Source organism: Pseudophryne corroboree, chromosome 11, assembly GCF_028390025.1.
Source record: "Pseudophryne corroboree isolate aPseCor3 chromosome 11, aPseCor3.hap2, whole genome shotgun sequence".
NCBI classification, from domain to species: Eukaryota; Metazoa; Chordata; class Amphibia; order Anura; family Myobatrachidae; genus Pseudophryne; species Pseudophryne corroboree.
The window spans coordinates 77,897,859-77,923,590 of NC_086454.1; the positions used below are offsets into that span (position 1 = coordinate 77,897,859).

The 25,732-nt window shown below is 47.0% G+C and overlaps 1 protein-coding gene and 1 long non-coding RNA gene across 11 annotated transcripts in view; one reads left to right on the forward strand and one right to left on the reverse strand.

Annotated features, from left to right (window-relative positions):
* DCDC1 (doublecortin domain containing 1) overlaps positions 1-25,732 on the reverse strand; it is a 962,215-nt gene that overhangs the window by 50,650 nt on the left and 885,833 nt on the right. For 9 of the 10 annotated variants that reach the window (XM_063944440.1, XM_063944436.1, XM_063944437.1 and 6 more), the window contains 3 exons: positions 25,217-25,420; positions 24,485-24,674; positions 15,738-15,881 (listed from right to left, as the gene is read on the reverse strand). In XM_063944440.1, the coding sequence (XP_063800510.1) occupies positions 15,738-15,881; positions 24,485-24,674; positions 25,217-25,420 (538 nt within the window). The remainder of the gene's footprint in view (positions 1-15,737; positions 15,882-24,484; positions 24,675-25,216; positions 25,421-25,732) is intronic. The other variant, XM_063944442.1, reaches the window with a different exon arrangement.
* The window catches only part of LOC134968888 (uncharacterized), a 125,825-nt gene that overhangs the window by 39,708 nt on the left and 60,385 nt on the right, over positions 1-25,732 (forward strand). The gene's annotated exons all lie outside the window — the stretch shown is intronic.

Sequence of the window (25,732 nt, forward strand, 5' to 3'; positions counted from 1 at the left end):
GCGTATCTATAATGGGTGCAGTGTGTGTGGTGCACACAGGCCCCTGGGTCCAGAGGGGGCCCACACCGCACACACTGCACCCATTTCTTCTATACTTACCTTTCCGGCGTCCATCGCTGACTGTGTGCGGGTCCCCTCCAATCCTGTAGCCGTCACCGCCGCTGCTAGCGCACTGAGCGCTAGAGACTCTGGCACAGTGCCAGAGTCTACAGTGCATGCGCAGGACTCCAGAAAGATGGCGCGGCAGCACTAGCAGCAGCGGTGACGGCTACAGGAGAGGAGGGGGCCCACACACGGATTCTGCACACGGGCCCCCTCCTCTCTAGAAACGCAGCTGATTCTTCTTATTGATGTGGTTGTATTCCATGTGTTTTTAGTCTTATAGAATGCTTGTGGTAATAAATATGTGTAACTACTATACACAGGAATCTCACAAAGATCTGAGTCAGTTATGTTTGGCACATACTACACAGTATTGCGCTGTTACTACTAATGCAGGTCAGGTTTCCCTCACTGACACAGATGACTTACCCAGCGTACCCTTATTTCTATATTCATTTGTTAATATTTCTACTGATATTTGTTGCAATATTTATAGTCTTATATATATATTATATGACAAACATCAAGTGGCACCACATAGGAAATAAATTAAGAGTGGTACAGCTGTATGTATGTATGTATGTATGTGGTGCCAGGAGTCCGCTGCATGACTCAGTCTTTCCTATTGATTTTCTGCTATTGTAGTGAACCTCAGAAACTCACAAGAGTTGCAGCTGGATTACCTTTGCCCCACTTAGGTAAACAAATTTAATACAATATTATTCAGTGCCAGAGTGATCAATTTACATCTACTGTGACACATAGTTGCCTACCCTCCCTCATTCTGCAGGAGACTCCCTGAAATAGTAGCAATCTCCCTCACTCCCTGAATGGTCCCTCAATCTCCCTGAAAAAAAGAAATCATAGATGCATACATTTAAATGGTATCATCAGTGCCATTTCCCTATATTGGTTATACGGCACAATGATCCCTATGGCTACATTCATTTTAAAGGTTTCGTGTGGCCACTTACAGTATATGGAACCGCTTGTAAAACACAATACACAAACAAATCCTGCAAAATATCAGAGTCTTTTCTTCAACAAGTAGATCTTACTAACTTCGGGGCTCATTTACATTTGGATGTAAGTCATTTTCATGACACGCCTCTCAGATGTAGCAGTAAACGTCCACCCTGATAGGCGTTACTGTCACAATCTCTCTGACAGGCTTTTTCAAAAGTAGGCAAGTATGCTGTGACATTGGGGGTCATTCTGACCTGTTCGCACGCAGCGGTTCTTCGCTGCTGTGCAAACGGGTCTGGAATGCGCATGCGTGACTCACCGGGCAACGGCGCTGACAGAGAAGAAAGAGGTCGCAGCGGCGACCGCAAGAAGATGGACAGCAAGAGGGCGTTTCGGGGCGTCAACTTACCATTTGCTGCTGTTTTCGGGGATTGGTAAGTAAAACTCAGGCGTGTCCAGGCGAACGGAGGGCGGAGGTGTGACATCAAAGCCGGCCCCATCATCGCTGGATCCGTCGCACAGGGTAAGTATGTCCAGGGCTGGTTTTGTTTTGAGTTAAACTTTTTTAGCATAGCAGGGCTGCACAAGCGATCGCAGCCCTGCTATGCTAAAATACACTCCCCAATAGGCGGAGATTAGTTGATCGCACCAGCAGCAAAAAGTTGCTTGGTTCGATCAACTCGGAATGAGGGCCATTGACGGCACCAGTGAGTATTACTCTTTCTGTTTTTTGGATTGATAACAACGTGTGAGCTAGTTCAATCATGCTCACACTTAACTGCTCTATCTTTTATACTATTTCAATGCTTCCTATTAAAAGTAAAAATAAGAATTTACTCACCGGTAATTCTGTTTCTCGTAGTCCGTAGTGGATGCTGGGAACTCCGTAAGGACCATGGGGAATAGCGGGCTCCGAAGGAGGCTGGGCACTCTAGAAAGATCTTAGACTACCTGGTGTGCACTGGCTCCTCCCACTATGACCCTCCTCCAAGCCTCAGTTAGGTACTGTGCCCGGACGAGCGTACACAATAAGGAAGGATTTTGAATCCCGGGTAAGACTCATACCAGCCACACCAATCACACCGAACAACTCGTGATATGAAACACAGTTAACAGTATGAAACGATAGAGCCTCTCAACAGATGGCTCAACAATAACCCGATTTAGTTAACAATAACTATGTACAAGTATTGCAGATAGACCGCACTTGGGATGGGCGCCCAGCATCCACTACGGACTACGAGAAACAGAATTACCGGTGAGTAAATTCTTATTTTCTCTAACGTCCTAGTGGATGCTGGGAACTCCGTAAGGACCATGGGGATTATACCAAAGCTCCCAAACGGGCGGGAGAGTGCGGATGACTCTGCAGCACCGAATGAGAGAACTCCAGGTCCTCCTCAGCCAGGGTATCAAATTTATAGAATTTTGCAAACGTGTTTGCCCCTGACCAAGTAGCTGCTCGGCAAAGTTGTAAAGCCGAGACCCCTCGGGCAGCCGCCCAAGATGAGCCCACCTTCCTTGTGGAATGGGCATTGACAGATTTAGGCTGTGGCAGGCCTGCCACAGTATGTGCAAGCTGAATTGTACTACAAATCCAACGAGCAATAGTCTGCTTAGAAGCAGGAGCACCCAGCTTGTTGGGTGCATATAGGATAAACAGCGAGTCAGATTTTCTGACTCCAGCCGTCCTGGAAACATATATTTTCAGGGCCCTGACAACGTCTAGCAACTTGGAGTCCTCCAAATCCTTAGTAGCCGCAGGCACCACAATAGGCTGGTTCAGGTGAAACGCTGACACCACCTTAGGGAGAAACTGGGGACGAGTCCTCAATTCTGCCCTATCCATATGAAAAATCAGATAAGGGCTTTTACATGATAAAGCCGCCAATTCTGACACTCGCCTGGCTGATGCCAGGGCCAATAACATGACCACTTTCCACGTGAGATATTTCAGATCCACGGTTTTTAGTGGCTCAAACCAATGTGATTTCAAGAAATTCAACATCACGTTGAGATCCCACGGTGCCACAGGAGGCACAAATGGGGGCTGAATATGCAGCACTCCCTTCACAAATGTCTGAACTTCAGGTACTGAAGCTAGTTCCTTTTGAAAGAAAATCGACAGAGCCGAGATCTGTACTTTAATGGAGCCTAGTTTTAGGCCCATATTCACTCCTGCTTGCAGGAAATGCAGAAATCGACCCAGTTGAAATTCCTCTGTTGGGGCCTTTTTGGCCTCGCACCATGCAACATATTTCCGCCATATGCGGTGATAATGTTTTGCCGTAACATCTTTCCTGGCTTTAATAAGCGTAGGAATGACTTCCTCCGGAATGCCCTTTTCCTTCAGGATCCGGCGTTCAACCGCCATGCCGTCAAACGCAGCCGCGGTAAGTCTTGGAACAGACAGGGGCCCTGCTGTAGCAGGTCCTGTCTGAGCGGCAGGGACCAAGGGTCCTCTGAGATCATCTCTTGAAGTTCCGGGTACCACGCTCTTCTTGGCCAATCCGGAACCACGAGAATCGTGTTTACTCCTCGCTTTCTTATTATTCTCAGTACCTTTGGTATGAGAGGTAGAGGAGGGAACACATACACTGACCGGTGCACCCACGGTGTCACTAGGGCGTCCACCGCTATCGCCTGAGGGTCTCTTGACCTGGCGCAATACTTCTCTAGTTTTTTGTTTATGCGGGACGCCATCATGTCCACCTGTGGACGACCCCATTGATTTACAATCATTTGGAAGACTTCTGGATGAAGTCCCCACTCTCCCGGGTGGAGGTCGTGCCTGCTGAGAAAGTCTGCTTCCCAGTTGTCCACTCCGGGGATGAACACTGCTGACAGTGCTAGTACATGATTCTCCGCCCATCGGAGAATTTTTGTGGCTTCTGCCATCGCCGTCCTGCTTCTTGTGCCGCCCTGTCGATTCACATGGGCGACTGCCGTGATGTTGTCTGACTGGATCAGCACCGGCTGGTGTAGGAGCAGGGATTTTGCTTGACTTAGGGCATTGTAAATGGCCCTTAGTTCCAGAATATTTATGTGAAGGGCAGTCTCCTGACTTGACCATAGTCCCTGGAAATTTCTTCCCTTTGTGACTGCCCCCCAGCCTCGTAGGCTGGCATCCGTGGTCACCAGGACCCAGTCCTGTATGCCGAATCTGCGGCCCTCCAGAAGATGAGCACTGTTCAGCCACCACAGAAGAGACACCCTGGTTCGTGGAGACAGGGTTATTAAACGATGCATCTGAAGATGCGATCCGGACCACTTGTCCAGCAGGTTCCACTGAAAGATTCTGGCATGGAACCTGCCGAATGGAATTGCTTCGTAAGAAGCTACCATCTTTCCCAGGACCCGCGTGCAGTGATGCACCGATACCTGTTTTGGTTTTAGGAGGTCTCTGACTAGAGAAGACAACTCCCTGGCTTTCTCCTCCGGGAGAAACACTTTTTTCTGGGCCGTGTCCAGAATCATTCCCAGGAACATTAGACGTGTCGTGGGGACCAGCTGTGACTTTGGGATATTCAGAATCCAACCGTGCTGGCTCAGCACTTCCTGAGATAGTGCTACTCCCACTAACAACTGTTCCTTGGATCGTGCCTTTATTAGGAGATCGTCCAAGTATGGGATAATTAAAACTCCCTTTTTTCGAAGGAGTATCATCATTTCCGCCATAACCTTGGTAAATACCCTCGGTGCCGTGGAGAGTCCAAACGGCAGCGTCTGGAATTGGTAATGGCAATCCTGTACCACAAATCTGAGGTACTCCTGGTGAGAATTGTAAATGGGGACATGCAGGTAAGCATCCTTGATGTCCAGGGATACCATGTAATCCCCCTCGTCCAGGCTTGCAATAACCGCCCTGAGCGATTCCATCTTGAACTTGAATTTTTTTATGTATGTGTTCAAGGACTTCAAATTTAGAATAGGTCTCACCGAACCGTCCGGTTTCGGTACCACAAATAGTGTGGAATAGTAACCCCGGCCTTGTTGAAGTAGGGGTACCTTGATTATCACCTGCTGGGAATACAGCTTGTGAATTGCCGCTAGCACTGCCTCCCTGTCTGAGGGAGCAATCGGCAAGGCGGATTTTAGGAAACGGCGGGGTGGAATCGCCTCGAATTCCAGCCTGTATCCCTGAGATACTATTCGAAGGATCCAGGGATCCACCTGTGAGCGAACCCACTGATCGCTGAAATTCCTGAGGCGGGTCCCCACCGTACCTGGCTCCGCTTGTGAAGCCCCACCGTCATGCGGCGGACTTGGAAGAGGAAGCGGGGGAGGACTTTTGTTCCTGGGAACCTGCTGTTTGCTGCAGCCTTTTTCCCCTGCCTCTGCCTCTTGACAGAAAAGACCCTCCTTTTCCCCGCTTGTTTTTCTGGGATCGAAAGGACTGAACCTGATAAAATGGCGCCTTCTTAGGCTGTGAGGGGACATGGGGTAAAAATGCTGACTTCCCAGACGTTGCTGTGGAAACTAGGTCGGAGAGACCATCCCCAAATAATTCCTCCCCTTTATAAGGCAAAACTTCCATGTGCCTTTTGGAATCTGCATCTCCAGTCCACTGGCGAGTCCATAAGCATCTCCTAGCAGAGATAGATAGTGCACTTACTTTAGATGCCAGCCGGCAGATTTCCCTCTGTGCATCTCTCATGTATAAGACTGAGTCTTTTATATGGTCAATTGTTAACAGGATCGTGTCTCTGTCTAGTGTGTCAATATTTTCTGACAGGTTATCTGACCATGCAGCGGCAGCACTGCACATCCAAGCTGACGCAATTGCTGGTCTGAGTATAATGCCTGAGTGTGTATATATATACAGACTTCAGGATCGCCTCCTGCCTTCTATCAGCAGGTTCCTTAAGGGCGGCCGTATCCTGGGACGGTAGTGCCACCTTTTTTGACAAACGTGTGAGCGCTTTATCCACCCTCAGGGGTGTTTCCCAACGTAACCTATCCTCTGGCGGGAAAGGGAACGCCATTAGTAATTTCTTAGGAATCACCAATTTCTTATCAGGGGAAGCCCACGCTTCTTCACACACTTCATTTAATTCATCTGACGGGGGAAAAACTACAGGTAGTTTTTTCTCCCCAAACATAATACCCTTTTTTGTGGTACCTGGATGTAAATCAGAAATATTTAACACCTCTTTCATTGCCTCAATCATGCAGCGAATGGCCTTAACGGGCATTAAATTTGACTCATCGTCGTCGACACTGGCGTCAGTATCCGTATCGACATCTACTTGTGCCACCTGAGATAACGGGCGTTTTAGAGCCCCTGATGACTTTTGAGACCCTTGGACAGGCACGAGCTGAAGACTCGGCTGTCCCACAGTCGGCATGTCGTCAAATTTTTTATGTAAGGAGTCTATACGTGCACTCATTTCTTGCCATAATACCATCCACTCAGGTGTCTGCCCCGCAGGGGGTGACATCTCTGCTAAAGGCATCTGGTCCCCCTCCACATCATTATCCTCCTCAAACATGTCGACACAGCCGTACCGACACACTCCACACACACAGGGAATGCTCAAATAGAGGACAGGACCCACAAAAGCCCTTTGGGGGGACAGAGTAAGAGTATGCCAGCACACACCAGAGCGCTATATATATACCGGGACTAACTGAGTTATGTCCCTAATAGCTGCTTATACTGTATACAGTGCCAATTTAGTGCCCCCCTCTCTTTTCCCTCTTACTGTACTGTAGAAATGCAGGGAAGAGCCAGGGAGCTTCCTTCCAGCCGAGCTGTGAGGGAAAAATGGCGCCAGTGTGCTGAGGAGATAGGCTCCGCCCCTTTTTCGCGGCCTATTCTCCCGCTTTTTTGGGGATTCTGGCAGGGGTATTTACCTCATATATAGCCCCAGGGGCTATATATTGAGGTATTTTAGCCAGCCAAGGTGTTTTTATTGCTGCCTCAGGGCGCCCCCCCCCAGCGCCCTGCACCCTCAGTGACCGGAGTGTGAAGTGTGTATGAGGAGCAATGGCGCACAGCTGCAGTGCTGTGCGCTACCTTGGTGAAGACAGGATGTCTTCATGCCGCCGATTTTCCGGACCATCTTCCTGCTTCTGGCTCTGTAAGGGGGACGGCGGCGCGGCTCCGGGACCGAACAGCAAGGCTGGGCCTGCGGTCGATCCCTCTGGAGCTAATGGTGTTTAGTAGCCTAAGAAGCCCAATCCGGCTGCAAGCAGGCGAGTTCGCTTCTTCTCCCCTTAGTCCCTCGCTGCAGTGAGCCTGTTGCCAGCAGGTCTCACTGAAAAAAACAAATTCTAAGACTATAACTTTCTAAGAGCTCAGGAGAGCCCCTAGTGTGCATCCAACCTCGGCCGGGCACGAAATCTAACTGAGGCTTGGAGGAGGGTCATAGTGGGAGGAGCCAGTGCACACCAGGTAGTCTAAGATCTTTCTAGAGTGCCCAGCCTCCTTCGGAGCCCGCTATTCCCCATGGTCCTTACGGAGTTCCCAGCATCCACTAGGACGTTAGAGAAAATCATTTAGAAAATACCATACAATGCAGTGAGTTCAGCTTGAACAGACAACATTTGAGACTTAAGGTGCATACACACAGAGAGATTTCTCATACGTCCTAGGGGATGCTGTGGTCCACTTCAGTACCATGGGGTATAGACGGTTCCACAGGAGCCATGGGCACTCTAAGACTTTTCAAAGGGTGTGAATTGGCTCCTCCCTCTATGCCCCTCCTCCAGACCTTAGTTTTAGAAATGTGCCCAGGCAGACTGGATGCACTCCAGAGGAGCTCTACTGAATTTCTCTGAAAAGACTTATGTTAGGTTTTTTATTTTCAGGGAGAACTGATGGCAACAGTCTCCCTGCTTCGTGGGACTGAGGGGGCAGAAGTAGGAACCAACTTCCTAAAGAGTTTCATGGCTCTGCTTCTGGCTGACAGGACACCATTAGCTCCTGAAGAGAACTGAACGCTAGCCGTGCCTAGATGCTCACTCCCACAGCACGCCGTCACCCCCCTCACAGAGCCAGAAGTCAGAAAACAGGTGAGTGTTAGAAGAGAGATCTTCAATCACGGTGACAGCTAAAGGTACCACGCGGCTGGCGGGAGCGCAGGGCGCCATGTTGCCCACACATACACAGGCACTGCAGGTTGCAGGGCGTGTGGGGGGGGGGGGTGGCGCCCTGAACAGCATGAAACCTATTGAAACTGGCATAAATAAGGGGCATAAGTTGCTGAAGCACAGTCCTACCCCCGCCAGTATAAAAAATTACCTCATAAAAGCTGAGGAGAAACACGCCATTGAAGAGTGGAGCTTCCTCCTCAGTCAGCCAGCACACTGCTCGGCGCCATTTTCTCTCCTTCCAGGTGCAGAGGAGCACGCTGGTCCTCCTCCACTGCTGAACAAGTATCGGTGCAAAACAGGGGAGGCCACAGTGAATTTGGTGCTATATAATTGTGTGATTAACATTATAAAAGCGCTGCATGTCAGTGGGCACTTTGTGGTCACAGACATTGTGTTACTGGCGCTGGGTTGTGAACTGGCAAATCCTATCTGTGTCCCTCTGACAGATTTTACTGTGGGTCTGTCCTCTATAAGTCCCAGAGTGTCTGTGATGTGGTTGTGCACGTGTGTGACAAGTCTGAGGCAGGGAACTCTTCATCTGTGGAAGACATGTTAGAGACACAGAGGTGTAATATGACACCAAGAGCCTGTCTGAGTGAAAGGTTACATGATAGTGTGAATCATATCAGTAAGAGGTTGGACGGAATCTCATGCAGAAAACTGAAAATAATCTGTTGAAGATGTGATTTTTAATAGTTCTGCCTTTCATCCTCTGGGTCACATACAAATGTGCACAAGTAGTACAAACTGATACCGACACGGACTCTGATTCCTGTGTCGACACTAGTGATTCCAGGGGAATAGGTCCTAAGTTAGCAAAAAGCATTCAAAACATGTTTTAGCTATAAAGGAGGTGTTAGAAGTTACAAAGCTCCCTCTTTTACCACAAGGAGAGGGTTTACTTTAGTAAAGGAGTAATGTAATTTTCCCTCCACCTCAGTAGTTGAACAGTCTCTTGGAGGGAGTCTGATTTAACCTGAAAATAAATTTCAGATTCCCAAAAGGAATTCAGGCAGCTTACCTTTTTCCAAAAGGTGGGAGTCACCCCGCATTTTAGACAGGGCCCTGTCATAAAACAGGATTTAACAAGTAAAACCTTTGGCGCTCGTAGTGAGTGGTCTTTCTTAGAGCAGCTAATATATCAGGGTTAGTTAGACCCTATAACTGAAAGCAATAAACAAGAAAAAGCGCTAGGAAACTGGATAAGAAATTTCTGACAAATTTAATAAAGAATAAAAATTATTCACTGTTGCAACAGATAATTGAAAAATTCATTAGAATCAATTAAAAATAGGGCTTAATATAGCACTGCAAGAATTTAAAAAGTCCCATATCCTTTATATAGTATATAGAATTTGCCGGTACTCAAATGAAACAGTTCATCCCAAGAAGCTTTTTTGCCACAGTCCAGGAACAATATTGCGAATGGAAAAGAGAATACTGCAATTAATGACCTTACGTAGCTAGGTTCAAGACGCTGCTTGGTCCAGTAATTTTGCTCAGGTCCAATGATGCAGTGGTCCAAATCGCTGATGCAAGGAGTTCCTTTATCTGACTTCTAGGCGTTTGTATGGGGATGTATAGTCAAAGTCCAGCTGCTACACGCGTGCTACACCGACGCGTCCAATGATGCACTGCTATATAAAGGGCTTCTAGTCACTGCACCACAATCACCTTGAGAAAGCTGTGTATAACAGCGAAACGCGTCGGTGTAGCAGCTGGACTTTGACTATACATCCCCATACAAACGCCTAGAAGTCAGATAAAGGAACTCCTTGCATCAGCGATTTGGACCACTGCATCATTGGACCTGAGCAAAATTACTGGACCAAGCAGCGTCTTGAACCTAGCTACGTAAGGTCATTAATTGCAGTATTCTCTTTTCCATTCGCAATATTGTTCCTGGACTGTGGCAAAAAAGCTTCTTGGGATAAACTGTTTCATTTGAGTACCGGCAAATTCTATATACTATATAAAGCATATGGGACTTTTTAAATTCTTGCAGTGCTATATTAAGCCCTATTTTTAATTGATTCTAATGAATTTTTCAATTATCTGTTGCAACAGTGAATAATTTTTATTCTTTATTAAATTTGTCAGAAATTTCTTATCCAGTTTCCTAGCGCTTTTTCTTGTTTATTGCTTCCTGTCTTAAAACAGACCTGGAATGGCTTCACTTAAGGAGCCGACAGACCGCAAGTGAGTGAGGTGATCTATTGATGTGGCCAATGGGACACTACTCAGGCCTACCATTGTCTGTGCGTGGGTGAGTAGTGCTATTGAAAAGTGGTCAGAAAACTTGTCATTAGACATTGACACAATAGATGGAGACGAGATACTCCTAATGTTAGGTCATATCAAAGACGCTGCTGCGTACGTACTAGAAACCATGAAATATATTGGTCTCTTGGGATCAAGAACCGCTACCATGGCAGTATCTGCTCGGAGGGCGTTGTGGATTCGCCAGTGGAATGCTGATGCTGATTCCAAAAGAAATATGGAGGCTCTCCCGTATAAAGGTGAGGCCTTATTTGGTGATGACTGGATGCGTTAATCTCGGCGGCTACCGCAGGTAAGTCGACATTCTTGCCTTATGCTCATACATCGACGAAAAAGACACACCACTCTCACATGCAGTCCTTTCGGCCCAACAAATACAAAAAGGCCAAAGGTTCCCCCTTTTTTTGCAGGTAGGGGAAGGGAAAAAGGAAAGAAATCCGCAGCGTCTCCCGAATCGCAGGAGCAGAAGTCCACCCCTGCTTCTGCCAAATCTGCAGCATGACGCTGGGGCTCCCTAGCGAGAGTCCGCTCGGGTGGAGCACATCTGAAACTTTTCAGTCAAATCTGGATTCAATCTGGCCTGGACCCATGGGTCTTACAAATAGTGTCCCATGGGTACAAACTAGAGTTTCAAGACGTCCCCCCATGCCGATTTTGCAAATTAACCTTGCCAGCTTCTCTTCCAGAAAGAGAGGCAGTAACAATGGCAATTCAAAAATTATGTCAGGATCAGGTCATTGTCCTGGTACCCTTGTCACAGCAAGGAGAAGGTTTTTATTCAAGCCTCTTCGTAGTTCCGAAGCCGGACGGCTCGATCAGACTGATTTTAAACCTGAAAAATCTGAATCTCTACCTGAAAAGGTTCAAGTTCAAGATGGAATCCCTGAGGGTAGTGATTTCCAGTCTGGAGGAGGGGGACTTCATAGTGTCAGTAGACATAAAGGATGCTTACTTGCATGTTCCCATTTATCCTCCTCACCAAGCTTATCTGAGATTCGCAGTACAGGATTGCCATTACCAGTTCCAGACCACTGGCGTGCGCAGCACATTTTATTAGGGGGTGCACCGTTGGAGGGGTGTGTCTAGCATTGCCTTTTGGGCGTGTCTAGCACCATCTATTGACAGTCAACGCATATAAAATATCCACCTCGGTAGCAATCCTAATAAAGCAGATACATTGTCAGATGTTGTGGTGTGCACCAAACAAACACCCCTGATGGCACTCACTGCAATTATACTGCTCCTCCTCAGCCTGGTCTGGCTGCCCCTCTCTTTCCCCTGCAAGCTGCAGCAGCTTACTTACAAGTCAGTCACTGACACTGACAGTCGCAGACTAGTACTGCTGCTGCTGGAAAAACGAGTGACGTGTCAATGTTGCTGCCGACCGCCTGCCAGTATTGAATTTGTCTTTCTAAGAGGAACGCTGGCTGCATGCTGCTCCTCATCAGTGGCTGGTGTTGGCATAGCATAGAAGGAAAGAGGTGGGCGTGCGAGCAGCATGATGTAATCACGTCACATCACGCTGTTTTTGTACATGGAGGTGGAGCCGGGAGTTTGAAAGCCGGTGGCAGTGGCACCCTTGATTAACCCAGGCGTCCGGTCAGTAATGCAGTCCTGACAGGGTGCAGCACAGAGGGGACAGTAATCAGCCTGCTCGGCAATCGCTGCATCAGGCATGTGATATCGGCGTGCCAGACATTAGGGGGTGCCTGTGCGCACCAGGCACCCCCCCTGCGCACACCTATGTTCCAGACGTTGCCGTTCGGACTCTCCGCGGCACCGAGGGTATTCACAAAGGTGATGGCGGAGATGATGGTCCTCCTTCGTCAAAAAGGAGTCAATATAATAATTCCTTATCTGGACGATCTCCTGATAAAAGCGAGATCCAGGGAACAGTTGGTGCAGAACATCGCACTCTCCCTGTCAATACTCCAACAACACGTTTGGATCATGAATTTTCCAAAGTCGCAGTTGGAACTAATGACAAGATTGTCCTTTTTAGGGATGATTCTGGACACAGAAGTACGGAGAGTATTTCTTCCAGTGGAAAAGGCTCTGAAAATCCAGAAAATGGTCAAACAAATATTGAAACCAACAAGCGTGTCGATCCATCAATGCATTCGGTTGTTGGGGAAAATGGTAGCGGCCTACGAGGCCATACAGTTTGGCCGATTTCATGCCAGAGTATTCCAGTGGGACCTGTTGGACAAGTGGTCCGGATCCAACCTACATATGCACCGGAAAATATTTCTGTCCCCCAAAGCCAGGATTTCGCTCCTGTGGTGGCTACACAGTTCTCACCTACTAGAGGGACGCAGGTTTGGGATTCACGACTGGGTCCTAATAACCACGGATGCAAGTCTCCGAGGTTGGGGAGCTGTCACAAAGGGGAAAAGCTTCCAAGGAAAATGGTCAAGTCAGGAAGCCTGCCTTCACATAAACGTTATGGAATTGAGAGCCATTTACAACGGCCTTCTACAAGCGGTACATCTTCTTCAAGATCATCCCATGCAGATCCAGTCGGACAATGTAACAGCAGTCGCGTACATAAACAGGCAAGGCGGAACGAAAAGCAGAGCGGCAATGGCAGAGGTGACAAGGATTCTCCTCTGGGCAGAAAGACATGTAAGAGTTCTGTCAGCAATTTTCATTCCGGGAGTGGACAACTGGGAAGCAGACTTCCTCAGCAGACACGATCTCCATCCAGGAGAGTGGGGCCTCCACCAAGAAGTCTTTGCAGAGGTGACAAGTCTTTGGGGAGTTCCTCAAGTAGACATCATGGCATCTCGTCTAAACAAGAAGATTCAGAGATATTGTTCCAAGTCGAGAGCCCCTCAAGCAATAGCAGTGGATGCACTGGTGACCCAGTGGGTGTTTCGGTCGGTATATGTTTTCCCTCCACTTCCACTGATTCCAAAAGTTCTCAAAATAAGAAGAAGAACAAGAGTTCGAGCAATCTTCATTGCCCCAGAGTGGCCAAGGAGGGCTTGGTATCCAGATCTTCAGGAGTTGCTCATAGAAGATCCTCGGCCTCTTCCTCATCGAGAGGACCTACTACAGCAGGGGCCGTGTGTGTATCAAGACTTACCGCGGCTACGTTTGATGGCATGGCTGTTGAGTGTCGGATCCTAGCCCGAAAGGGTATTCCCAAGGAAGTCATCACCACTCTTATTCAGGCCAGGATAGGAGTATCGTCTAAACATTACCACCGTATATGGAAAAAATATGTGTCTTGGTGTGAATCCAAGAAGGCTCCTATGGAAGAGTTTGAGTTGGGACATTTTCTCCATTTTCTGCAGGCTGGTGTGGATGCGGGCCTTAGATTGGGGTCAATCAAGGAACAGATTTCGGCCTTATCAGTTTTCTTTCAAAAACAATTGGCCTCCTTTCCAGAAGTGCAGACGTTCGTGAAAGGGGTTCTGCACATCCAGCCTCCACTTGTGCTTCCGGTGGCACCATGGGACCTTAATGTGGTGTTGCAGTTCCTTCAATCAGATTGGTTTGAACCTCTGCAGGAGATAGAATTGAAGTTTCTCACTTGGAAAGTGGTGATGTTTTTGGCCTTGGCATCCGCAAGGCTGGTGTCTGAGTTTGGGGCCTTGTCTCACAAGAGCCCTTACCTGATCTTCCATGAAGATAGGGCAGAGTTAAGAACTCGTTAACAATTTCTTCCAAAGGTGGTTTCGTCCTTCCACATAAACCAACCTATTGTGGTGCCAGTAGCTACTGACACTTTCACTGAGTCACAGTCTCTAGATGTGGTTAGAGCTTTGAAGATTTATGTCGCAAGAACAGCTCGGTTACGGAAAACAGAGGCTCTGTTTGTCCTGTATGCTCCCAGCAAGATTGGGTGTCCTGATTCTAAGCAGACTATTGCACGCTGGATCAGAGGGACAATTCAGCATGCTCATTCTACGGCAGGCTTGCCGGTACCGAAGTCGATGAAGGCCCATTCTACTAGGAAAGTGGGCTCATCCTGGGCGGCTGCCCGGGGCGTCTCGGCTTTACAACTTTGCCGAGCAGCTACTTGGCCAGGGTCAAACACATTTGCTAAATTTTATAAGTTTGATATTTTGGCCGATGAGGACCTCAAGTTTGGTCAATCGGTGCTGCAGGGTCATCCACACTCTCCCGCCCGTACTGGAGCTTTGGTATAACCCCATGGTACTGAAGTGGACCCCAGCATCCTCTAGGACGTATGAGAAAATAGGATTTTAATACCTACCGGTAAATACTTTTCTCCTGGTCCGTAGAGAATGCTGGGCACCCGACCCAGTGCGTAATCTACCTGCAGTTTTTTGTTCATTAGAGTTACACAAGTTGTGTTATATTTGTTTTCAGCATGTTGCTGTAAATGGTTCATGCCTGTTGGCGTGTGTTATGTTGAATGCCATGTTGTGCGGCATGGTTGAGGTGTGAGCTGGTATGAATCTCACCATTGGTATAAAGTAAATCCTTTCCTCGAAATGTCCGTCTCCCTGGGCACAGTTCCTATAACTGAGGTCTGGAGGAGGGGCATAGAGGGAGGAGCCAGTTCACACCCTTTGAAAGGTCTTAGAGTGCCCATAGCTCCTGCGGAACCGTCTATACCCCATGGTACTGAAGTGGATCCCAGCATCCTCTACGGACTAGGAGAAAAGGATTTACCGGTAGGTATTAGAATCCTATTTTTAACTATGAGAGATTTTGAATGAGCATTTTCCCTTGAACTGGCAGTAGGAGATTTTGACTAACTTTACCAGCGATTTTGGCTATGGGAGATTTTGGCTAACTCTTTTAAGCAAGGGGATGCTTTTTCTTTTCCAGCGACCTAGCCATAATTGACTTGCCTGCACAGTCTTATTTTTGGCAGCGATAGCGACCCGGCGGGGACGCACATCGCTATCGCTGGCTGTGTACACACAGAGCGATATGCACTAACTTTGTGAGCGATTTTGACTATATAGTCAACATCGCTCAGCTATATCGCTCCGTGTGTATGGATCTTTAATTTAACAATGTAGCTCCGGATGGAACACCATGAATGAGTCCAATGAAAATTTCAAACAAATCATTCAATTATGACCAAAATGACAATGTACAGGTACCTGCACTGTACGTTACAGGCTAACACAAAGAGTAGCAATGTACACTACAGGCAGATCATACCTAACTGTTATGCTTTAGGTGGAGGACCCCTTTCAGAGTTATACTATATAACAAATAATAATACTTAAATACACATAATTTTATAACCCCCCAAAATATATACGGAACATTAATTATGTGTACATTGAAAACATTGACCGAACCTTTCAGCAGCAGGAACGGTTCCCCGCAGGACACCCAGACTTCAATAGGATGCCGCAGAATATAGCAAAGCAAATACTCATCCACAGTGAGGTCTTCTGAATGAGACGGCGTTGTTACTGGCGTCTCATTCAAGGTCTGCACGTCTATAAAGTTGATATAGAAAATCATTTGTCCATATGACAATTCACGATAAGAAATAGCAAGTGCTTATTTATGACAAAAAGAACTACAAAAACAACAAAAATAGTTTAAGTTTTAAAAACTGCAGGACAAAATACTAGAGATGAGCGGGTTCGGTTTCTTTGAATCCGAACCCGCACGAACTTCACTTTTTTTTCCACGGGTCCGAGCGACTCGGATCTTCCCGCCTTGCTCGGTTAACCCGAGCGCGCCCGAACGTCATCATGACGCTGTCGGATTCTCGCGAGGCTCGGATTCTATCGCGAGACTCGGATTCTATATAAGGAGCCGCGCGTCGCCGCCATTTTCACTCGTGCATTGAGATTGATAGGGAGAGGACGTGTCTGGCGTCCTCTCCATTAGAATAGAGATAGATAGATTAGATAGAGAGAGATTGTGCAGAGTCGCAGACAGAGTTAGTTTACCACAGTCAGTGACCAGTGCAGTTGCTAGTTAACTTTTATTTAATATAATATATCCGTTCACTTCTCTCTGCTATATCCGTTCTCTGCCTGAAAAAAAAAACGATACACAGCACAGTCAGTCACACAGTGTGACTCAGTCTGTGTGCACTCAGCTCAGCCCAGTGTGCTGCACAGTCATCAATGTATAAATTAAAAGCTTATAATTAATTGTGGGGGAGACTGGGGAGCACTGCAGGTTGTTAGCAGGAGCCAGGAGTACAATTATATTAATTAACAGTGCACACTTTTGCTGCAGGAGTGGTGACCAGTGCCTGACCACCAGTATAGTATTGTTGTATACTACTAATATCTCTTTAAATATCAACCAGTCTATATTAGCAGCAGACACAGTACAGTGCGGTAGTTCACGGCTGTGGCTACCTCTGTGTCGGCACACGGCAGGCAGTCCGTCCGACCAGAATTGTATTATTTATTATTATATACCTACCACCTAACCGTGGTTTTTTTTTCATTCTTTATACCGTCATAGTGTCATCCTAATTGTTACGAGTATACTACTATCTCTTTATCAACCAGTGTACAGTGCGGTAGTTCACGGCTGTGGCTACCTCTGTGTCGGCACACGGCAGGCAGTCCGTCCGACCAGAATTGTATTATTTATTATTATATACCTACCACCTAACCGTGGTTTTTTTTTCATTCTTTATACCGTCATAGTGTCATCCTAATTGTTACGAGTATACTACTATCTCTTTATCAACCAGTGTACAGTGCGGTAGTTCACGGCTGTGGCTACCTCTGTGTCGGCACACGGCAGGCAGTCCGTCCGACCAGAATTGTATTATTTATTATTATATACCTACCACCTAACCGTGGTTTTTTTTTCATTCTTTATACCGTCATAGTGTCATCCTAATTGTTACGAGTATACTACTATCTCTTTATCAACCAGTGTACAGTGCGGTAGTTCACGGCTGTGGCTACCTCTGTGTCGGCACACGGCAGGCAGTCCGTCCGACCAGAATTGTATTATTTATTATTATATACCTACCACCTAACCGTGGTTTTTTTTTCATTCTTTATACCGTCATAGTGTCATCCTAATTGTTACGAGTATACTACTATCTCTTTATCAACCAGTGTACAGTGCGGTAGTTCACGGCTGTGGCTACCTCTGTGTCGGCACACGGCAGGCAGTCCGTCCGACCAGAATTGTATTATTTATTATTATATACCTACCACCTAACCGTGGTTTTTTTTTCATTCTTTATACCGTCATAGTGTCATCCTAATTGTTACGAGTATACTACTATCTCTTTATCAACCAGTGTACAGTGCGGTAGTTCACGGCTGTGGCTACCTCTGTGTCGGCAGTCGGCAGGCAGTCCGTCCATCCATAATTGTATTATTATTATAATATATACCACCTAACCGTGGTTTTTTTTTCATTCTTTATACCGTCATAGTGTCATACTAGTTGTTACGAGTATACTACTATCTCTTTATCAACCAGTGTACAGTGCGGTAGTTCACGGCTGTGGCTACCTCTGTGTCGGCAGTCGGCAGGCAGTCCGTCCATCCATAATTGTATTATTATTATAATATATACCACCTAACTGTGGTTTTTTTTGCATTCTTTATACCGTCGTCATAGTGTCATACTAGTTGTTACGAGTATACTACTATCTCTTTATCAACCAGTGTACAGTGCGGTAGTTCACGGCTGTGGCTACCTCTGTGTCGGCAGTCGGCAGGCAGTCCGTCCATCCATAATTGTATTATTATTATAATATATACCACCTAACCGTGGTTTTTTTTTCATTCTTTATACCGTCGTCATAGTGTCATACTAGTTGTTACGAGTATACTACTATCTCTTTATCAACCAGTGTACAGTGCGGTAGTTCACGGCTGTGGCTACCTCTGTGTCGGCAGTCGGCAGGCAGTCCGTCCATCCATAATTGTATTATTATTATAATATATACCACCTAACCGTGGTTTTTTTTTCATTCTTTATACCGTCGTCATAGTGTCATACTAGTTGTTACGAGTATACTACTATCTCTTTATCAACCAGTGTACAGTGCGGTAGTTCACGGCTGTGGCTACCTCTGTGTCGGCAGTCGGCAGGCAGTCCGTCCATCCATAATTGTATTATTATTATAATATATACCACCTAACCGTGGTTTTTTTTTCATTCTTTATACCGTCGTCATAGTGTCATACTAGTTGTTACGAGTATACTACTATCTCTTTATCAACCAGTGTACAGTGCGGTAGTTCACGGCTGTGGCTACCTCTGTGTCGGCAGTCGGCAGGCAGTCCGTCCATCCATAATTGTATTATTATTATAATATATACCACCTAACCGTGGTTTTTTTATACCACCTAACCGTGGCAGTCCGTCCATAATTGTATACTAGTATCCAATCCATCCATCTCCATTGTTTACCTGAGGTGCCTTTTAGTTCTGCCTATAAAATATGGAGAACAAAAAAGTTGAGGTTCCAAAATTAGGGAAAGATCAAGATCCACTTCCACCTCGTGCTGAAGCTGCTGCCACTAGTCATGGCCGAGACGATGAAATGCCAGCAACGTCGTCTGCCAAGGCCGATGCCCAATGTCATAGTACAGAGCATGTCAAATCCAAAACACCAAATATCAGAAAAAAAAGGACTCCAAAACCTAAAATAAAATTGTCGGAGGAGAAGCGTAAACTTGCCAATATGCCATTTACCACACGGAGTGGCAAGGAACGGCTGAGGCCCTGGCCTATGTTCATGGCTAGTGGTTCAGCTTCACATGAGGATGGAAGCACTCAGCCTCTCGCTAGAAAACTGAAAAGACTCAAGCTGGCAAAAGCACCGCAAAGAACTGTGCGTTCTTTGAAATCCCAAATCCACAAGGAGAGTCCAATTGTGTCGTTTGCGATGCCTGACCTTCCCAACACTGGACGTGAAGAGCATGCGCCTTCCACTATTTGCATGCCCCCTGCAAGTGCTGGAAGGAGCACCCGCAGTCCAGTTCCTGATAGTCAGATTGAAGATGTCAGTGTTGAAGTACACCAGGATGAGGAGGATATGGGTGTTGCTGGCGCTGGGGAGGAAATTGACCAGGAGGATTCTGATGGTGAGGTGGTTTGTTTAAGTCAGGCACCCGGGGAGACACCTGTTGTCCGTGGGAGGAATATGGCCGTTGACATGCCAGGTGAAAATACCAAAAAAATCAGCTCTTCGGTGTGGAGGTATTTCACCAGAAATGCGGACAACAGGTGTCAAGCCGTGTGTTCCCTTTGTCAAGCTGTAATAAGTAGGGGTAAGGACGTTAACCACCTCGGAACATCCTCCCTTATACGTCACCTGCAGCGCATTCATAATAAGTCAGTGACAAGTTCAAAAACTTTGGGTGACAGCGGAAGCAGTCCACTGACCAGTAAATCCCTTCCTCTTGTAACCAAGCTCACGCAAACCACCCCACCAACTCCCTCAGTGTCAATTTCCTCCTTCCCCAGGAATGCCAATAGTCCTGCAGGCCATGTCACTGGCAAGTCTGACGAGTCCTCTCCTGCCTGGGATTCCTCCGATGCATCCTTGCGTGTAACGCCTACTGCTGCTGGCGCTGCTGTTGTTGCCGCTGGGAGTCGATGGTCATCCCAGAGGGGAAGTCGTAAGCCCACTTGTACTACTTCCAGTAAGCAATTGACTGTTCAACAGTCCTTTGCGAGGAAGATGAAATATCACAGCAGTCATCCTACTGCAAAGCGGATAACTGAGTCCTTGACAACTATGTTGGTGTTAGACGTGCGTCCGGTATCCGCCGTTAGTTCACAGGGAACTAGACAATTTATTGAGGCAGTGTGCCCCCGTTACCAAATACCATCTAGGTTCCACTTCTCTAGGCAGGCGATACCGAGAATGTACACGGACGTCAGAAAAAGACTCACCAGTGTCCTAAAAAATGCAGTTGTACCCAATGTCCACTTAACCACGGACATGTGGACAAGTGGAGCAGGGCAGGGTCAGGACTATATGACTGTGACAGCCCACTGGGTAGATGTATGGACTCCCGCCGCAAGAACAGCAGCGGCGGCACCAGTAGCAGCATCTCGCAAACGCCAACTCTTTCCTAGGCAGGCTACGCTTTGTATCACCGCTTTCCAGAATACGCACACAGCTGAAAACCTCTTACGGCAACTGAGGAAGATCATCGCGGAATGGCTTACCCCAATTGGACTCTCCTGTGGATTTGTGGCATCGGACAACGCCAGCAATATTGTGTGTGCATTAAATATGGGCAAATTCCAGCACGTCCCATGTTTTGCACATACCTTGAATTTGGTGGTGCAGAATTTTTTTAAAAACGACAGGGGCGTGCAAGAGATGCTGTCGGTGGCCAGAAAAATTGCGGGACACTTTCGGCGTACAGGCACCACGTACAGAAGACTGGAGCACCACCAAAAACTACTGAACCTGCCCTGCCATCATCTGAAGCAAGAAGTGGTAACGAGGTGGAATTCAACCCTCTATATGCTTCAGAGGTTGGAGGAGCAGCAAAAGGCCATTCAAGCCTATACAATTGAGCACGATATAGGAGATGGAATGCACCTGTCTCAAGTGCAGTGGAGAATGATTTCAACGTTGTGCAAGGTTCTGATGCCCTTTGAACTTGCCACACGTGAAGTCAGTTCAGACACTGCCAGCCTGAGTCAGGTCATTCCCCTCATCAGGCTTTTGCAGAAGAAGCTGGAGGCATTGAAGAAGGAGCTAACACGGAGCGATTCCGCTAGGCATGTGGGACTTGTGGATGCAGCCCTTAATTCGCTTAACAAGGATTCACGGGTGGTCAATCTGTTGAAATCAGAGCACTACATTTTGGCCACCGTGCTCGATCCTAGATTTAAAGCCTACCTTGGATCTCTCTTTCCGGCAGACACAGGTCTGCTGGGGTTGAAAGACCTGCTGGTGACAAAATTGTCAAGTCAAGCGGAACGCGACCTGTCAACATCTCCTCCTTCACATTCTCCCGCAACTGGGGGTGCGAGGAAAAGGCTCAGAATTCCGAGCCCACCCGCTGGCGGTGATGCAGGGCAGTCTGGAGCGACTGCTGATGCTGACATCTGGTCCGGACTGAAGGACCTGACAACGATTACGGACATGTCGTCTACTGTCACTGCATATGATTCTCTCAACATTGATAGAATGGTGGAGGATTATATGAGTGACCGCATCCAAGTAGGCACGTCACACAGTCCGTACTTATACTGGCAGGAAAAAGAGGCAATTTGGAGGCCCTTGCACAAACTGGCTTTATTCTACCTAAGTTGCCCTCCCACAAGTGTGTACTCCGAAAGAGTGTTTAGTGCCGCCGCTCACCTTGTCAGCAATCGGCGTACGAGGTTACATCCAGAAAATGTGGAGAAGATGATGTTCATTAAAATGAATTATAATCAATTCCTCCGCGGAGACATTGACCAGCAGCAATTGCCTCCACAAAGTACACAGGGAGCTGAGATGGTGGATTCCAGTGGGGACGAATTGATAATCTGTGAGGAGGGGGATGTACACGGTGATATATCGGAGGGTGAAGATGAGGTGGACATCTTGCCTCTGTAGAGCCAGTTTGTGCAAGGAGAGATTAATTGCTTCTTTTTTGGGGGGGGTCCAAACCAACCCGTCATATCAGTCACAGTCGTGTGGCAGACCCTGTCACTGAAATGATGGGTTGGTTAAAGTGTGCATGTCCTGTTTTGTTTATACAACATAAGGGTGGGTGGGAGGGCCCAAGGATAATTCCATCTTGCACCTCTTTTTTCTTTTCTTTTTCTTTGCATCATGTGCTGATTGGGGAGGGTTTTTTGGAAGGGACATCCTGCGTGACACTGCAGTGCCACTCCTAGATGGGCCCGGTGTTTGTGTCGGCCACTAGGGTCGCTAATCTTACTCACACAGCTACCTCATTGCGCCTCTTTTTTTCTTTGCGTCATGTGCTGTTTGGGGAGGGTTTTTTGGAAGGGACATCCTGCGTGACACTGCAGTGCCACTCCTAGATGTGCCCGGTGTTTGTGTCGGCCACTAGGGTCGCTAATCTTACTCACACAGTCAGCTACCTCATTGCGCCTCTTTTTTTCTTTGCGTCATGTGCTGTTTGGGGAGGGTTTTTTGGAAGGGCCATCCTGCGTGACACTGCAGTGCCACTCCTAGATGGGCCCGGTGTTTGTGTCGGCCACTAGGGTCGCTTATCTTACTCACACAGCGACCTCGGTGCAAATTTTAGGACTAAAAATAATATTGTGAGGTGTGATGTGTTCAGAATAGGCTGAAAATGAGTGTAAATTATGTTTTTTGAGGTTAATAATACTTTGGGATCAAAATTACCCCCAAATTCTATGATTTAAGCTGTTTTTTAGGGGTTTTTTAAAAAAACACCCGAATCCAAAACACACCCGAATCCGACAAAAAAAATTCGGTGAGGTTTTGCCAAAACGCGGTCGAACCCAAAACACGGCCGCGGAACCGAACCCAAAACCAAAACACAAAACCCGAAAAATTTCCGGCGCTCATCTCTACAAAATACATATATGTGGTACTTGTGTGTGCAGTATATGGGTACGTGACACTTAAGAATCTCGGTGGAATGGTGGCTATGAAAGTTGATAGCTTCCTCTTAGATGGGGTTTTAAGGCATGAAAGAGACATGTGCAAACGTTCCAGCCCCTCTCCCTGAATATCCGGAACACGTGCACGAGGTGACGGTGCCAGAGGCTCAGCTACATTCTGTGCATGTCCCAGATTTCCTGTGAGTTCTGCAGAAATACAGAGCAGGTGCCATAGTGTCATAGAAATAACCAGAAACATGGCACCACTAGGCCAAACAGCGCAACCGTGTGCAGGGTGGGCAGCACAGGTGCCCTGTGACTCATAAGCCTGTATGCACCGCACACCCTGAACCCATTATGGCAGTGGTTTCCAAACTTTTTTGAATCACGGCGGCCTAGAATATCAGAATTTTTTTCACGGCACCCCTAGTCCAAAAATTTCTTATTGAGAAATTTAGAAAGAAATATTACATTAAGTAGATTGTGTTTATAGGTCATCCTTAGGGTCAGTTGTGTGGTGAGGGACAAGATTTGCTTCTGTTTGGCCACATATTTTATGACTGGCAGCCACCAGCACTGGTTTTGCCTATTATATTGACCATGAATAATTTGAATTGGTCCTGGACCACCAACCCAGGGCACCCCTGCAAGTGTCCCGAGGCACCCCAGGGAGCCACGGCACACAGTTTGGGAACCTCTGCATTATGGGTATGTCATTCTTTCCATTGTGAAATACCAAAGAGTTGCGTTTTGCGAGCTATTCTGAGTAAGCCGTAGATGTGAGATGCAGCCCCCCCCCCCCCCCCCCCCTCCCCCCATTTCAGTTACAGGAGCAGATCAGCCAGGAATACGATGGGGGGACAGGTTCACTATCAGTACAAAAGACTAAAAATCACAGTACGCAATTTATACACTTAGCTGTAAATGTCTGGAGCATGCAGGAAATATGTACCCAAGTCACAGTATGTGAAATGCTAATCAGCCAAGATCCAAATATACAATGGTATTATTTTTGTAAACACTATATACTTTCCCGTTCCCAAACAGAGAAGTAAACACATTAAAACCACGTATTCAGTAAACGGCCATTTTCCTTTTACATCATTGGCAGCAGTTTAACTTAAATTTGCATTAATGGGTGTGTCTTAGATGTATTCAGCCAATCAGACCCTGCAACACTCATCATCACCATGTGTCAGCTCCATCCAAACAGGTGCATATATTACTGAAAGCTATTTTCCGCCACTACACCCAGAACAAGCCCTTCCGGTCCTTTTGCACCACTCGCCAGCCACCCGGCCTGACCTCCTTGTTGTTGGTTGACGCGAGTTCAGCTTGCCTGGAAAAAAAGCTGCGCATTCTGCAAGGACGCTAAAAAGGGCAAATTGTGCCCCCCAAAAAAAAACTGCAACGTCCAACTCTGAATGACGCAATAGGTGATTATAAGCCAATCTTTGAAATGATGTTATAAATTTATCACAGGACATTTTTAAATGGTAATTCAGTAGGTGTAGTGGACAAGGCAAGAGTCCTGCACAGCACTCACCTTTCTGACTGTCGGTGACGTTTGCTGTGTCATTTTCCTCTTTCCTGATGTACTCCTTGTTTTGCTTAAAAAAATCCCTGACGGCCCAAGCAATCAGGCTGGACAATTTCAGAATCGCTGTCCCATCATCTGTATAGAGTCTGCAGGCCGGCCGAGGGAGGTCCAGTTCTTTTGTACACATGGCCAACAGCTGGATAAAGGCCAGATAACATGGAGATTTGAATCTGACAAACATTTATTATGTTGATGATTTCCTTATACTGTAAATGAGCCACATGTATACATTTTGTTTATCTAATGTGTCTCTTCTACAGGCCTTGACTCTGTGAGGTCCTTGCAGTGTCGTACAATGAATTTGGCCAAATTGTGTTACTCCCTGGGCCCAAAAACATCAGGACATCAGCAACTACCATCAATTGCTATTCTGTCTGGTATTATACTGTAGCTGGTCAGCCTGCCCCCACCCCCTAAAAAGACCTCTGTACCACCTATGGACCCTGACAATCGATATAAAGGTCTTGACTCCAAGGCTGATAGAACATTCCCCTAAGACAGGGCTGTCCCTCCAAAATTAGGAGAGCTGAGAGGAACACTGCACCAAGGGGTATATTCATGTGCCTCCTAAACCAGGACAGCTGAGAGGAACGCTGCACCGAGGAACGCTGCACCAATTCAGTGCAGTTGTGGGAAGACACGAAGCATAAAGCTGGTCTTTTACCCTATGGCACTCACCTCTGGAAATGATCCACCAATGATGACTCTCCCATTCTGGAAGCTGCAGCCATTTCTGTAGGCCTTTATTCTGACAGCCCGTTGCCTTCCTGCCGTGGATACGTCTTGCGCAATGGTCTGGCCAAGGAGTTGGGACCTCATGGCAGACAGAACTTCTTTTAAGTAATTTAGGGTGTTCTGTGCTTCAGACTTTGACAGGTCGGTCTGTGCAGGGTCCGAGAGGATTGGAAAACGGTGACAGACCAAGTGTGATACGTGAGAGGAAATGTAAAACATAATTGTGTTATTATTCATGCTGTAGTTTTGCAAACACAGAAAAAAAAACATTGCATAATCTCCTGTGGAAAGATTTCATACAGTAATGGCACTGCAGGTGGAGCGCACTCTTCCAGATAACAAGCGGTATAATGTAACTGCCACATGGCACGTCCACTGCTCCGACCCATCCTACCCGGATCAGGAGACGGGAGCATGTTACAGTATATGCCGTATACAACGGTGCTCCATCTGGGATCA